The sequence below is a fragment of the Cottoperca gobio genome, chromosome 11 (genome assembly GCF_900634415.1).
Source record: "Cottoperca gobio chromosome 11, fCotGob3.1, whole genome shotgun sequence".
NCBI classification, from domain to species: Eukaryota; Metazoa; Chordata; class Actinopteri; order Perciformes; family Bovichtidae; genus Cottoperca; species Cottoperca gobio.
In genome coordinates, this window is record NC_041365.1 from 6098425 (window position 1) to 6113324 (window position 14900).

The following is a 14900-nucleotide window of genomic DNA, read 5'->3' on the forward strand; positions in this document are numbered from 1 at the left end:
TTAATTATTACTGCTTCTACTAAAGTTAGATTTATGTTATTTGTATCATTTTAGAGAGTAGTTTCTTGTATACAATGTGAGTACATTTATAGGACGATTGGGTTGCATTTGGCACTTTGGAGTTCCGGTCAGATTTCCAAAATAAACGTCTTTGATGAACTATCCATCTACAAGCATAACGTACACTGATAAGCTTCAATACTATTATTATATAGATGACAACCAAATGTTTATTTTAAATGTATGCTGCACTTTGGATAGTCCTACAGCACAACATTTCAGTTATTCCAACTAATTTGGTTTAACGGCAAAATCGACTTCCGGTATTGTCTCGTTCTCTAGCCGTTCAGCTTGACGTGTATCCATGGTAACCACAGTAGCTACATCAGGTCTGGTAATCTCTCAGAGCTTCCCATTACTTTTACCAGCCGAGGACTAATGGAGAAATAAAAGTGAATGAAAAATAAAATCGTTTTTAGCTCATGTGTTGCTCTGGAGAGTCATGACGCCCTCACAGAGAGCTCGGTATGGATGCGAAGCGACTCGAAACGCTAAATGGAGAATGGCAGGTGAGTCGACGGCCGGATTGAATGGATTTTTCCTTAAAGTTAAAATCATTTAAAACTTTACTGAGTAAATATGCTAGTTATAGAAATGTGTTGAGTAACGTCGAATGGGTAACATTCTTACCGTGTATGTTACGTGCCTCGTATGAGGACATTTGCCCAATAAGGTGTTAATATATATAATATATATGTGAGGGATGGTCATACTTATTTATATGTGAAGGGTAGGGATGTAATGTGATGTTTTGCCCTGTATGTCATTATTATTGGATCATTATGTATGTGTGAATAAGAGCTATATCTTCAATAATATCTGCCCTTGTTGCTACTATTTTAAAATAGGAGCGATAATTATACTTAACATGTATACTATTGTTGTGGTCAGTGATATAAATATGGCAATACTTACCCTCTATATATATTTTTATTTTTTTCCTGTTTCTTTATCATTATTATCTTTCAGCTTTGTTCTGTGTGATATATTTCCTTAAAAAGCAATAAAAAGTTAATTACAAGTTTTCTTTTACAGAGAGTTAGTCAAGAGTTTCTCTTTAAACTGAAATGGCTACATTTTCTGTTTGTTGTTATGCTTATGCATTACCTTGGTCACACTAACTTTTTAAAGATTTAAAACACACACACACACACACACACACACACACACACACACACACACACACACACACACACACACACACACCTAAGAAAAGATTGATTCAGTGTTTCTTGACCGGCTGGCTCTTTATGTGATGTTTAAGCTTAGGACATGGAGTTTTTTGTGTCCACTGTGAAAAGCTTTTATTGTGTGTGTGTGTGTGAGTGTGTGTGTGTGTGTGTGTGTGTGTGCTGTTGGTCACTCTCAGTGGTGTCTTGTTAAAAGAGGGGGCACTGGCCATGTTAGAGGGTATAGGGTCTTGTGTTTCTGTCTGTTGTTCTGCGTCTGGAAACAAAACAAAAAACAAACCCCCACTGACTGGACAGATAACATCTCTCCGTCTCTCTTAGCGCCAGAAAGTGAAACGTCAAAGATGCTGTGTGTGTCTCTAATGCTTCATTAATCATGCAGATACAGCTGAGCCCTAACCAGGTCAAGCAAGCTTTTGTTAAGTTGTGTGTGGGTGTGCATGACTTCAGGAAGCCTAAATAATTCAGCCAGGTGTTTGAAGAATCTCAAATGGCCCTTGCACTCCATGTGATGGAAAACACTCAAATCTGATCAGCCGGATTTGTTTTCAGACACACACACACACACATACACTCACAAACACACTAACACAGGATGACAAACTGGTGTTGTATTACTCATGAGTTTTCCTTTGTATTCAAGTCTCAAAGAAACACTGTGATGACACCAGTGTTATTGAGTACACTTTCAAAATAATCCAACTCTTGCTTTTTGTCTTTGTGCTTCTAACCCTGTCCTCCTTTTCTCCCTGCTTCAGCTCCTCCAGTGCCCATGTTGAAGCGTGGTGGTGGGGCACCCCAGCCATGGCCGATTCACCCTAACCCTACGGGACAGGTCCACAGGTTTCACTTCCCTCCTCCTCACCTCCCTATCTTCCACACCCGCCATGCAGAAGAGAGCGCAGAGAGGCCCCATCTGGTCACAATCATCCGCCCCGGTGGTCAAAGTACACTACGCAAGGTGAAGTCAATCTTTATATTTTTAAGAAGCACTTTAAAATAAGGCGCAATTCAAGAAAAGTTTATAGATTGTAACTAATGGATTTGGATGGATGGGTAATAAGGTGGAGATTAGTTATAATGTGTTAACAAGACCAACCTTTGGGTTCAAATATTGTGGGTTTTTATAGTTTTTGTCATAAATGTTTGTAACACATTTTATGGGTTTTTCACTTGGTAATAAGCCTCCAAGCCTGCAGTTATAAATGTTATTAGGATTTAATACATGGATTTTGGTGTAGAATAATTTACATGGGAAAGGATTTCATAACTTAACAGTTATTTTCATCTCTCTGTTTTCAAGGTAACAGTCCTGTTGAACCGTAGAGGTGTGGTATCCTTCGAGCAACTGCTATTGGATATCTCTGAAGCATTGGGGGTTCCTCGCTGGCACAGAGCGAGAGTCACACGCCTGTACACGACCCACGCACAAGAGGTGAGGCTCAACCATGGCCACATTAACCCAGAGGCAAAAATACACTTAAGGGCCCCTATTAACTGTTACCACATTCTTCCCACATTCTTCCCACATCCTCTACAACAGGGGTCGGGAACCTTTTTGGCTGGGAGAGCCATAAAAGCCGAATATTGTTTTATGTATTTCCTTGAGAGCCATATATTTAATACATTTGAATGCAACTTTATGCAGTGCATTTTTTAAGAATAACATGTCTCCTGAGTACTAATAGAGGTATCAGTGTTTCAAAAGAACAGGTGATCTTTTATTAAATAAACTAAACGCTTACGTTATTTATCTCATGTATGTGCACGTTTCAGTGTTTACTGCACGGGTGTCAAACTCAAGGCAATTATATCCCGCGAGAAAATATCATATGTCTGTCATAACTGGCCCGCCGGTTTTGGCAATGCATGGCACAACCACGGGGAAAGACATTTGAGGAAGTATCTAAGTGTGTGAATGAAATGAAAGTTTTTGGAAAGCAAAGGGAAAGACACCACAGATCTCTGGGACGAAAGTGGCGATGTGAGCTGGACTGTTTGTGCGACATACAGTATATCTCAAAAGTGAGTACACCCTTTAGATTTTTGCAAATATTCTGTTATATCCTTTCAGGGGATAACATTATCCTACTGAAACTTTGATATAACTTAAAGTAGTCAGTGTGCTGCTTGAATAACAGTATAGATTTATTGTCCTTTGAAAATTACTCAGTACACAGCTGTTAATGTCTAAACAGCTGGCAACAAAAGTGAGTACACCCCATAGTGAACATGTCTAAATTGTGCCCAAAGTGTCAATATTTTGTGTGACCACCATTGTTATCTAGCACTGCTTTAACCCTCCTGGGCATGGAATTCACCAGAGCTGCACAGGTTGCTTCTGGAATCTTCTTCCACTCCTCCACGACGACATCACGGAGCGCACGGATGTTGGACACCTTGCACTCCTCCACCTTCCTCTTGAGGATGCCCCACATGTGCTCAATTGGGTTTAGGTCTGGAGACATACTTGGCCAGTCCATCACCTTAACCTTCAGCTTCTTCAGCAAGGCCGTTGTCATCTTGGAGGTGTGTTTAGGGTCATTATCATGTTGGAAAACTGCCCTACGGCCCAGTTTCCGAAGAGAGGGGATCATGCTCTGCTGCAGGATGTCACAGTATATATTGGAATTCATGTGTCCCTCAATGAAATGCAGCTCCCCAGTGCCGGCAGCACTCATGCAGCCCCAGACCATGATGCTGCCACCACCATGCTTGACTGTAGGCAAAACACATTTGTCTTGGTACTCCTCACCAGGGTGCCGCCACACACGCCGGACACCATCTGACCCAAACAGGTTTATTTTGGTCTCATCAGACCACAGGACATGGTTCCAGTAACTCATGTTCTTGGATTCATTGTCTTCAGCAAACTGTTTGCGGGCTTTCTTATGCATCGGTTTCAGAAGGGGCTTCTGTCTGGGGCGACGGCCATACAAACCGATTTGATGCAGTGTGCGGCGTATGGTCTGGCCACTGACAGGCTGACATCCCACTTCTGCAACCTCTGCAGCAATGCTGGAAGCACTCGCACGTCTATTTTTGGAAACCAACCTCTGGATATGACGCTGAGCACGTGGACTCAACTTCTTTGGTCGACCCTGGCGAGGCCTGTTCCGAGTGGAACCTGTCCTGGAAAACCACTGTATGATCTTAGCCACTGTGCTGCAACTAATTTTCATGGTGTTGGCAATCTTCTTATAGCCAAGGCCATCTTTGTGAAGCGCAATAATCCTTTTTTTCAGCCGCTCAGAGAGTTCCTTGCCATGAGGTGCCATGTTGTCCAGCATTCAGAGAGAATTGTGCCCAAAACACCAAATTTAACAGCCCTGCTTATCATTTACACCTGAATCCTTGTAACACTAACGAGTCACATGACACCAGGGCGGGAAAACAACATCATTGGGCACAATTAGGACATGTTCACTATGGGGTGTACTCACTTTTGAGATATACTGTAACTGTTAAACCTGCAGCTTCATGTGTGTGATGCAGTGAGAGCTTTCCAAGCCGAGCTGCCTGTGGGAGACTCGGATGCAGCAAGGAAACTTTGGTCACTACGTGTTTCCCTCTCTGTGAATGAGTTTGACCCCCCCGGTCTACTGCTTGCTTTGTGCAGTTTCTCCTCTGCTCAGTTTCGCGAAGGGCGGGGTTCCGCCCCCTACACACACATGTGCGAACACATTTTAACCTACAGCCAGAGACAGAGCGGAGGAAAGGAGAGGGGAGAACTAAAAACAAATCCGCTGCTAAATGTTTTACTTTAAAATGACACAATATAATTATTTATTACTTGTTAATCATGTTAAAAAATGTCAGCTCAAAATTGTCTGCGAGCCATATTGCGTTATCGAAAGAGCCATAGGTTCCCTACCCCTGCTCTACAAGGTGTACCTGGTCCCCAGGTGGACTGTAAGGTACTAGGAATACGACACATGTAAACACAAATCCAAAGTAATGAAGGTCTTAAAAGTAGATGACACACAGACCCTCTTTGCATCGTTGGGCAAATAAATTAAAAAAGGAAGCTAAAATAATGGAATATGTGGACACAATCTCAATCTAGAAATGTCATGTTCCCAACTTGCATGCAATAATTCTACACAGGTCCTAAATGACATTTCTAAAAATCTAATTTCCTAGGAGCCACTGTCCGGGTTGTTCTCTCCTATAGGAGCGCCACTTGCAGGGAGATAAAAGTCCAATATTGCAATAACTTTAAACTATAAACACTCTGAGGCTCAGATGAGTTGCTCGGTCTCTTTCTGCTGTCATACTGAGCAGCATATTTAGAAGAGTTATGCTGCTTGAGATTGTATAGCTGTAGAACAATATCTTTCTCTCCCTCTTGGTCACATTACACTCTAACAAGAAACAATAAATTGTTGACCTCCAGGTCTTTTCTTTTAGAATACATAGACATTTTTTCAATGCGATAAACTGAAAGACTAGGGTGAAATCTAAAATGGGAAAAATCAAGAAGTACATTTCGGCTGGAGGTAAGAGTTCTTAACAAGTCAGGGACCTTATGAAATTGTCTTGTGGTTCAGATCTGGTCCCCTTGCCCGTTTTAAATTGTACATTTTTGTCTTTTTCTTTTCTCTAGGTGAAAGGTATTTGTGATTTCTTCCGAGGCGAGGTGGCCTTCTTGGCGCTGGGGAAGGTTCGTCCAGAGCTGAGTAGTGTGCAGGAGGCTCTGGAGGAGCTGTTTCCAGAACATTCTCATTACCGGACTGACGCACTACGGGCCTGGGAGAAAAGACTTCGTCCAGCGCCAGATAAAGCTGCTAAAGCAGACAGTGGATACAGTGAGGGGACGGACAGCAGTGAGATACACACTAACCAAGTGACAAACCAGGACACAAATACACATGTCGAAAATCATAATAACACACACACAAGTACACAGCCACCTCACCATATAGACGCACACCAGCCTGAATATTACAGCTCGGATGTTCAGAAGTGTCATAAAAAGAATTCATGCAGAAAACCTGCTCACCTGCCCAACCACCTGCAGAGACTGCATGTGAGGGGTGGGGTCAAAGGGCGACAGCCTTCTGTCATTGGTCCATTTAAACACGAGGAAGGTATTAGAGAAGCAGATGTACTCTCTCCTACACTGTGTGAAGACTGCTTAGCAAGGAGAGTTAAACATCAGGGTCCAGAACGACTCAATCTACTGTCAGGGAAGGTCCCATTACCTCCCGTGTCGAGGAAGCAAAAAGGAAGTTCTTCTACACAACAGGCAGTGAGGAAATTAAATGTTCACATCAGCCCTCCGCCTCCTCAGCCAATGTGCAGAGATGAGGAGAAGAGTGTTGCCCAATTACTTTCAAATCCTCTTCCAGATGTAGGTCAAGTACACAAGGACATACAGCAGAGGACGACCTTTGACCTTCCCTCAGGCGGAAGTAATGTCACCCTGGCAAATATCGAGCGTTGCTATGAAATTGGATGCGCGGTTGGAGATGGTAACTTTGCGGTAGTGCGAGAGTGCCGCCGTCGTGACAACGGACAAACCCTCGCCATGAAGATTGTCGAACGTTCCAAGCTGATTGGTCGAGAGCACATGATGCAGAACGAGCTGAGCCTTCTGGGTAGCCTCTGTCACCCTCGCATAGTGCGGCTGTTTGCGCACCACCACACACACACTCACTCCTACCTGGTGATGGAGCTGGTGAGCGGGGGGGATCTGTTTGAGGCCCTCAGTGAAAAGGGGAAGTTTCCAGAGGCAGAGGCAGGACTGATGGTGTCAGATGTGAGTGGAGCACTGAACTACATCCACTGCAAAAGTATCGTCCACCGAGACCTCAAGCCAGAAAATCTACTGGTGAGTGTCCGATTTAAGAATTAAATCTAAATTGTATGTGATTATTGCATCTTTTAAAAGATTTCTGATGGAATACTTTGTTTGCAAAAGGTTTACCTATTTTATATATTGCTACTAAGAGGTGCCAAAGATATCCCTTTTTAATACGGTGGCTTTATATTTAGAAAGCAAAAAATAATAATTTGATTTCTTCTTTCTTTGTCTCACACTATAGCCAAAATGGACTTTATCTCAACTCAAACCACAATCAATTCTTAATTATTACTTTTTTCTAATGTGTAATTCAAGGCAACAACAGAAAATCTGTATTAATCTTCTGTCTGGACCCTTTGTAATACTTTCTCCTGCCTTACACATCATACTGTGCCACATTGGGATGTTGTCATACGAGTACATTACATGACATCTAACTTAATCTGGTGTTACAATCAATATCTCTTGATACAAACTCAATATTTTGCAAGAAAAACAAAAATGCAGTAAGGTGTCAGTAACACAGATTTATATGGCAAGCATGTGGGTGCCCCTGGAGTCATTTGAATTGCAAAAATAAAATGTCATCGCCTCCATGTCTGACATTATTTTTATTCCTCTCTCAGATAGAGCGTGTGGCGGCTGGCGTCTGTAGGCTGAAGCTGGGAGACTTTGGTCTTGCCATGGTTGTGACAGAACCAGTCTTCACCATATGTGGCACACCCACGTATGTAGCCCCAGAGATTCTCTGTGAGACAGGTTAGTACCGTTTGCTGCATAAATTACTGCTTTACATTGCTTTTTACTTTTAAATCTGTATATGATATCACTAAATACAAGTGTTTCTTATTATTAAACTAGCTAAACCTAGCACTTCTTTTTTTTAAATCAATTTCCAATCTGAATGCGAGTAATATTTTCAAAATGAACTGGTTTGACCTCGCAGGTTATGGTGTTGCAGTGGATGTATGGGCTCTGGGTGTTATTCTCTACATCCTGCTGTGTGGATTTCCCCCATTTCGCAGTCGGGATCGGGATCAGGAAGAGCTGTTCCAGCTAATAAAACAGGGACAACTCCACTTCCTGTCCTCCTACTGGGACCCAATCTCAGAAGGTGAGAAGTACAGAACAATAAAGTGTGCTGGCACAAATGCCTATACACAAAAACACAAATAAACAATGTGTTTCTCATTCTGTTGCGTGTTTATTTGTGTGCAGAAGCCAGAGGCCTTGTCAGAGATCTGCTTCAGCCAGATCCCACAGTAAGGCTGTCAGCAGAGCAGACCTCGCTGCATCCCTGGGTGAAAGCTATGGCTTCAGTTTGCAGGCAGAGGGTGCTCGCGCACAAAACTCATAAGGACACAGCAGACACTGGAGCAGAACCAGACAAGTCCAGACAAGTCCAGAGTCTAGCTCAGCCCAATGCAGCAGAAACAATGTCACAAGGAGGACATGACAGCAGCGAGGGAGAAGTCACACATACTGAGTTCAGCAGGCATGATGAGAGACAAACTGAGATGAACACAGGAAGAGGACAAGATGAGGACAAACTACCACGGCCACAATCAAAAGAGACGAGTACAGTTCACACCATATCTTCACATCTACAAGTGCACACTCCTTCAGAGGCCACACCTGGTCAACAAAAAACAGACTCTGGCTCACACAGCAGTCCAAAAATACAGGGTCCCTCAGAATCACAGTCTCCAGTCAACCTGAGCGTTGAACTTAATCAGCTCGGTGCCACCCCAGCCCAAACTGAGCTTCCATCCCAGATTAGGACACAAACAAAACAAAACAGCCAACAGCAATCACCTTATTCACCACCTTCCATCAATACAGAGCAACAAACCACCACAGTGGGTCACTCAACGCACCACCAGCCATCCTCCGACCCAGCAGCAGCTTTCTCATCTCACTCTCTCCTTCAGCAGAACTTCATCTCTCCCTTGCACAACTCTACCACAGCTGTCGTTCAAAACCACCTGGCTGAAAACTACGATGAGCCGAATGTTCACACCACCGCTACACACCCACCTGCCCAGCCTCACTGTCAATCTCCCGCTTAACCGTGTGATTAGATCAGGGTCATTACTTTCATGGTTCCGGACAATACCGCTGATTTCCTGGCAGCTGAATCCCTGAATGACCTGCAGATGATGTGATTTACTCTGTTTGGATTGATTAGGGTCTGATTGACGAGGTTAGATAAATCTCTTAAATGTGTGTTATTAATCACAAATGAATGAGATGTTGTGTAATGACCAAGGTATGAGGAGGGGATATAGTCAAGCACGGTGAGCACTATGTTGAAATTAATGGAATAGGGTTGATCAAGTAGGACTCAATTTGGATTTAAAACATATTAGCAGTTTGTCATGGTTTCTAATGTTGTGGTGTAATCATGAAAATACTTTGTAGTACATTACAGTGTTTTTGTTTTGGTTGTTATATTTCTTTCTGCAAGCCATGTTTAACTTTGAGGACATGATTCCTAGTGGTAGCTATTTGTGATTGCTTGTGTGACAACATTGACCCATCCCCTTCAAGTCAATTCCTAGAAGTCTGTGATAGGAGTGTTTATCTAGCAACATTTGTTTACTATACCTTCATAAACTAAAAATACTTGTACTGAGAACTTTTCATTTTAGTCCTGGTTAAAGCTTGCCATATTTACTAAACTCTTAAATGCCATCTTTATGACAAAGTGTTTATTATTATATATGTTTTGTACTGGTTTTGGTTGTCAATAATCCTGGCACTGTAACTGTGATGATTAACAGCCAGTGAATTAGCAACCTTTGGCAACATTTGGACAAATTCATTTGTGGTAAGATCCAGTGGAATATAATGGGAATTGCCAGTGTGTGACCACATACAGCTACTGAGGGTGGTATGGCTTCACTGCCAAATAAGGCATATCTGTCTGTCCAATGGGAGTGGTTAGTCTTGTCCCTCCCAAATGTAGACAGCTGACATTTTGACATCCCGCCCCACCTCAGGGCTAACCCAGAGGACTGACACACACACAGCCCCCCATCCTTTACACAAATGCACCCCTCCAAGCTCTTGACGCTGCCAAGTCACATATTTGGGGCACTGAAGGGATGAATAAGCTTATAAATGTTTCTGACCTAGTATCAGTGTTTCTTCAATCACCCTGTTTTTGTGGATGAATTATTGATGCTTCTTTAAAACACACAAACACAGGGCTCCTTACAACCAGTTGAACCACTTTTGATAGATTGCTGCCACGTATAATATAAACATGGCAGTAGAAACAATGTGTTTTTGTTGTGAAGTTTTGTTAAAAGTTTTTGATTAGTTATTAATGTGTTATAATGTGTATATGTGGTTTGTAAACATTGCATATGTATAAAGATTGCGTCCTCCATTGGAGTGCCCTAAATTTGTCGCATATCAGGTTTGGTCACCTTTCACGTCCTGCCATACACACTGACCCGCAGGTGCTTACTACGCATGCGCCTTTAAAAACTCTTTAAATACCCCAAGTCATCTGCCATAATAAAACATTCCGCTGTCAGCCAACACACGGCTGTTCTGAAGTAGTCACTGGCACATAGAGGCCGTTAGAGACACAACATATTTACTTTGAAATACGCTACTTCAGTTATTAGACACGATCGAGAACCTGCCTGAGTAATAACGAATTTGACCCGGAGTCGTTAAGGCTGTGCAGGGTGAAGTCGGGGGAGACGGACAGGAAAAAAAAACAAAGATGGCTGTGTAACCAGAGAGACGAGTCCCAGCAGAACTGTCTCTATCCGCGGCTTTAATAACCGACAGGTCCAGTTGGTCCCGTGGACAGTCAGCCGGTACCGGAGCAGGGACGTTAGATGAGCAGCCGAGCTGGGCCGCCGGTGTACATCGTTGTAATCTGCTGTCATAGCGAATAACGGCGTCGAGAGTACAACAACAGCTGAGAGACGCCTGAGTTGTTTTTGTTCTGCCTGGGCAAAGGGAGAGGACTGCTGTGTTTTTGTCAACGTAGCTAGCCGCATAGTCTGCTAGCCTCACTGTAAGTCAACACAACTAGTCAACGTTTAATTAAGTTATTATTACATGTTGCACATGATCTCGTTATTACACAATCATTGGCTTGTTAAATTCCAAGTTCGTAAGTGGGTGGCATTGATAATAATAATAATAATAAGTTAGCCTGCATTCCTTTCTGACAGCCTGCTGCCGTAGCGTTAGCCTAGCTACCGTTAGCTAGCTGTCAGCTGACCGTTAGCTTGACATGTTGTAAGCTAGCCCTGAGCTAACCTGCTAATATTTCGGGCTCAGCCTGGTCGCGGCAGGTACACCTCAGAGAAATTTCTAGACAGCCACCGCCATGTCTTCAATGGAAGAGAGAGACGTGGGTGTTGTGGCCGCACCTGGCTCCTCCTCGGCCGGCATGGGGGTCGGGGCCGTGGGGGCAGCGGTGGAGGCTGTCGCCGTGGTCGCAGCCATGCAGGAGGAGGTCGGGATACGGCGAGAAGGGCCCGAGCCTGACCCAGACGAGCCACCCAAGAAGAGGGTGAGAGTGCCCGATGGAGAGTCAGGAAAGCTGGAGGAGAGACTGTACTCAGTGCTGTGCTGCACCGTGTGCCTAGACTTGCCCAAGGCGTCTGTATACCAGGTAAACGTGGTGTCAATCACAAACCTTCCCCTCATAATAACCCTAAAACATACTGTCAAACAACAGCAAACAAAGCTGCACCTCATACTAGAAACTCCCCATGTGTCCCAACCGCTTATCCCCAGAGTCAACCTGTTGAATATGTTTACCAGCTCCATATGTTTTAAGTGATACTAGATACAACACAGGCCCCCAGTGTATATATGCTGCAAGCTGGGCCATGAGGCTGAGAGAGCAGACACACCCAGGCCGAGTGGCCAGTCGTTTAACATTATACTGTGAATTCTCCTCAAATAACCCTTCAGCAAAAGCCACATCCCCAAACTCCACATAAGAATTCAAACATTCAGAACTCAACCAAAACCTAAATTTTAAATCATATTTTGCCCTTCCCTTCAACCCACCCCGACATTCTCCTTACTGTCCTCAAACTGCTCTCTTCAATGTCAAGTGAATACATTTGTAATTAATAATAGTTCAGTTAATCTTAAACATCTACATTCCCTTATTCACCATGCACCACACATGCGTTACACAGTCATTTAACATTTATTAACAATACTGTGTAAACACAAGTTGACATTCTTTCCATACTCAATATTCTGCCCTCAAAACGTGTTGATTCAGAGAATCACAACACGTTAATAACATTAGGGCCTGTTAATCCATATGTCCCACATAACTTTTCCATTATTCACATAGAAAACACAACTCTAGATCTCTCTCCTCTACAGAAATACTTCTTAAGTTGTGATCTTGCAGTTATATTTCCAATGGCGCAGCCCGTCTTTTTGCATTTACTCTGTTGTTGGGCAGCTTTAATCAATCCATTGTTATAACTTAAATTAAAATAGACTCTTAGGAAATATGCCTAGCCTTAGCCAAAACAAATTATGTCTTTTGATTTGAATATAACATACAATCCTAGAATAGTCCCCGTTTCCTAACTCAAAATATACATTTAGGCAGTCCCAATTATTCATCTTTAAATATACCATATCTTTAACAAATTATGTTCACAATGTTTGCCATAACTTTGGACAAGTGAAAGAAAAAATTGAAATTTACAGCTCCTTTCCAGCTTGAACTAACCCAAATATAAAAAAAAAAAAAGTTTTCCCTGTACCTCTTCCTACGTAAGATCCATAGTATTTTTTTTCCCTTTCCTTTCCCGACTTTGACTGTCGCCGTAACTTTCTTTCCCACCACAGTGTACCAATGGACACCTGATGTGTGCAGGCTGTTTTATCCACCTTCTGGCTGATTCTCGTCTCAAGGAGGAACAGGCCACATGTCCCAACTGCAGGTACACCAAACTCCCTGTAGATATGAACACTTCTTGACTAGTGCATATAGAAATAAAATCTAGTTACTCAGTCTTAATTAGAAGAAACTAGATACTTGTGACATTTCGGATTCCCCAGATTTCAGCTGATCGGGAAGAAGCCTGAAAACCAGTTATCAACTACATAAGACAAAAAATAAATGACTTGGAGAAACAAATCTCATAAGTGCGTCACAATGAAACAAAGAGGCCTTCTTTATAATAATGAAAAAATGGCTCTTCCTTAATAAGGAAATGTGTGTGTAGGGGGTTTCGACAAAAATAAACCAATAAACAAAATAAAGCCTGCGGGCATTCGGTTATTGTTAGGATAATAGTGCTAACACCTGCCCTGATGCAGGTAACCTAGTGGAAAGGTTTTCTTTAATATTCACTTCAGCTAGGTGTCAGAATGCTCATAAATCATCCTCAATCAGAAAAGTTAGGAATGCAAAGAATGTTCAAAATGGCCTAAAGACCAGAGTTTCTGCTAAAATGAGGTTTGCATAAAGTCAAGAATGCCCTGGGTCTGCAATTCCCTTATCTCTCCTAGGGCACGGTCACGTGGGCAAAAGCAGGCGAGTGACCATAACTTACCGAGACGCTATTCGCCGGGAAGTTCATCAAAGTTGAACCATCCTTTGTTTACGTTGAAGTGAACGGGAGAAACAGGAATGCATTTGTGACTGTGTCATTAAGCCCTTAAAGAAAGGGCGTTGTCACATCCTGATTGGCCAAGAGGGGAAATGCACCAAACTGCTCTCAATTCTTTATTAGGAGCCAGTCCCCACACACTGCGCAACAGGTGACCCGAATAACCCTCCAATCAACTCAAGGGGATTGTGACATTCAGCTAAAATTAATTGGGGGGGAAAAAAGGAAATTACAATTACCAAATAATGAGGGACTGTCTCATACTTCAGTTAATGATTGTGCATCATTGTGTATACATATTGATCCTAAACTATTGATTTAAATATGATATTTTGGTTATATTTGAGTGTCCTAGACTGCTGTGTCATTCAGGACGTATGTGATGCTAGCTAATAGCAATTAGAGCATCAAATCCGATTGAGCTAAGGCCATATGAGAATGATTTCTAACAGCAGGAAAAACATTAATGCAGTGATGACTGTGGACCATTAAGTTAATAAAGGTCTCAGAATCAAAATGCATTGTTATTTACAATATCATTTTACCAAATGACTCTTGCATTCATCACTAGTGAATGGGTACAGGAAAAGATAACTTAATTTGTTTTTGTATGTTGACAGTAATTTGTAGGTCGTATGTGTTGAAATAACCACCAACAATTGACAAAAGCGTAACGTAACTAGCTATTCAACGTTGTGCATTGTTCATGAACGTGTATGAACATTCTTTACATACCACATATGTTATACTGCACTGAGGTATGACATGTGGTTTCCTGTTTTTGCCTAGGTGTGAGATCAGCAAGAACCTGTGCTGCAGGAACCTTGCAGTGGAGAAGGCTGTCAGTGAACTGCCGACAGAGTGCACCTTCTGCATAAAACAGTTCCCCCGCTCCAGCTTAGGGAGACACCAGAAAGAGGAGTGCCAAGACAGGTAGACACACACACACACACACACACACACACACACACACACACACACACACACACACACACACACACACCTTTTTCCTAGTGAAGAAATGTACCATACTTGAATTCAACAAGTGAATGAGTTTGGGCCCGCTCAAATAAATGTTGGAGAAATTGTAGTGCACAAATTTGCAACCATACCCACATATTTTGGACATGCCCCTAAATCAGTGTTTCTCAAACTTCTCCAGACCAGGCACCACTTAACCAATAAAAAAACACTTATGGACCACCTAACTCCCCAAATATC

General features: G+C 42.6%; 2 protein-coding genes across 4 annotated transcripts in view; both read left to right on the forward strand.

Annotated features, from left to right (window-relative positions):
• The first annotated feature begins 502 nt into the window (after positions 1-502).
• Positions 503-10443, forward strand: dclk3 (doublecortin-like kinase 3). Its single transcript, XM_029443402.1, has 7 exons — positions 503-569; positions 2009-2211; positions 2554-2685; positions 5857-7083; positions 7683-7815; positions 8003-8170; positions 8275-10443. The coding sequence occupies exons 1-7, from the start codon at positions 503-505 to the stop codon at positions 9123-9125; spliced, it is 2781 nt and encodes a 926-aa protein (XP_029299262.1). The 3' UTR covers positions 9126-10443.
• Positions 10444-10595: 152 nt separating this feature from the next.
• Positions 10596-14900, forward strand: part of zftraf1 (zinc finger TRAF-type containing 1) — a 12665-nt gene continuing 8360 nt past the window's right edge. For 2 of the 3 annotated variants that reach the window (XR_003833027.1, XM_029443326.1), the window contains exons 1-4: positions 10596-11095; positions 11365-11701; positions 12913-13007; positions 14469-14612. Coding sequence is in view for 2 of the 3 variants with exons in the window: in XM_029443326.1 (XP_029299186.1) it covers positions 11414-11701; positions 12913-13007; positions 14469-14612 (527 nt within the window). In the remaining variant the exon portion in view is untranslated. Of the gene's footprint in view, positions 11096-11364; positions 11702-12912; positions 13008-14468; positions 14613-14900 lie in introns of those variants that run through there. The other variant, XM_029443328.1, reaches the window with a different exon arrangement.

Excerpts from the sequence above, each read along its gene's own strand:
- dclk3 (XM_029443402.1), top strand. The coding sequence starts at position 503 with ATGACGCCCTCACAGAGAGCTCGGTATGGATGCGAAGCGACTCGAAAC. Across the intron at positions 570-2,008 it reads CGCTAAATGGAGAATGGCAG|CTCCTCCAGTGCCCATGTTG; the intron begins GTGAGTCGACGG and ends TCCCTGCTTCAG. Across the intron at positions 8,171-8,274 it reads CTGGGACCCAATCTCAGAAG|AAGCCAGAGGCCTTGTCAGA; the intron begins GTGAGAAGTACA and ends ATTTGTGTGCAG.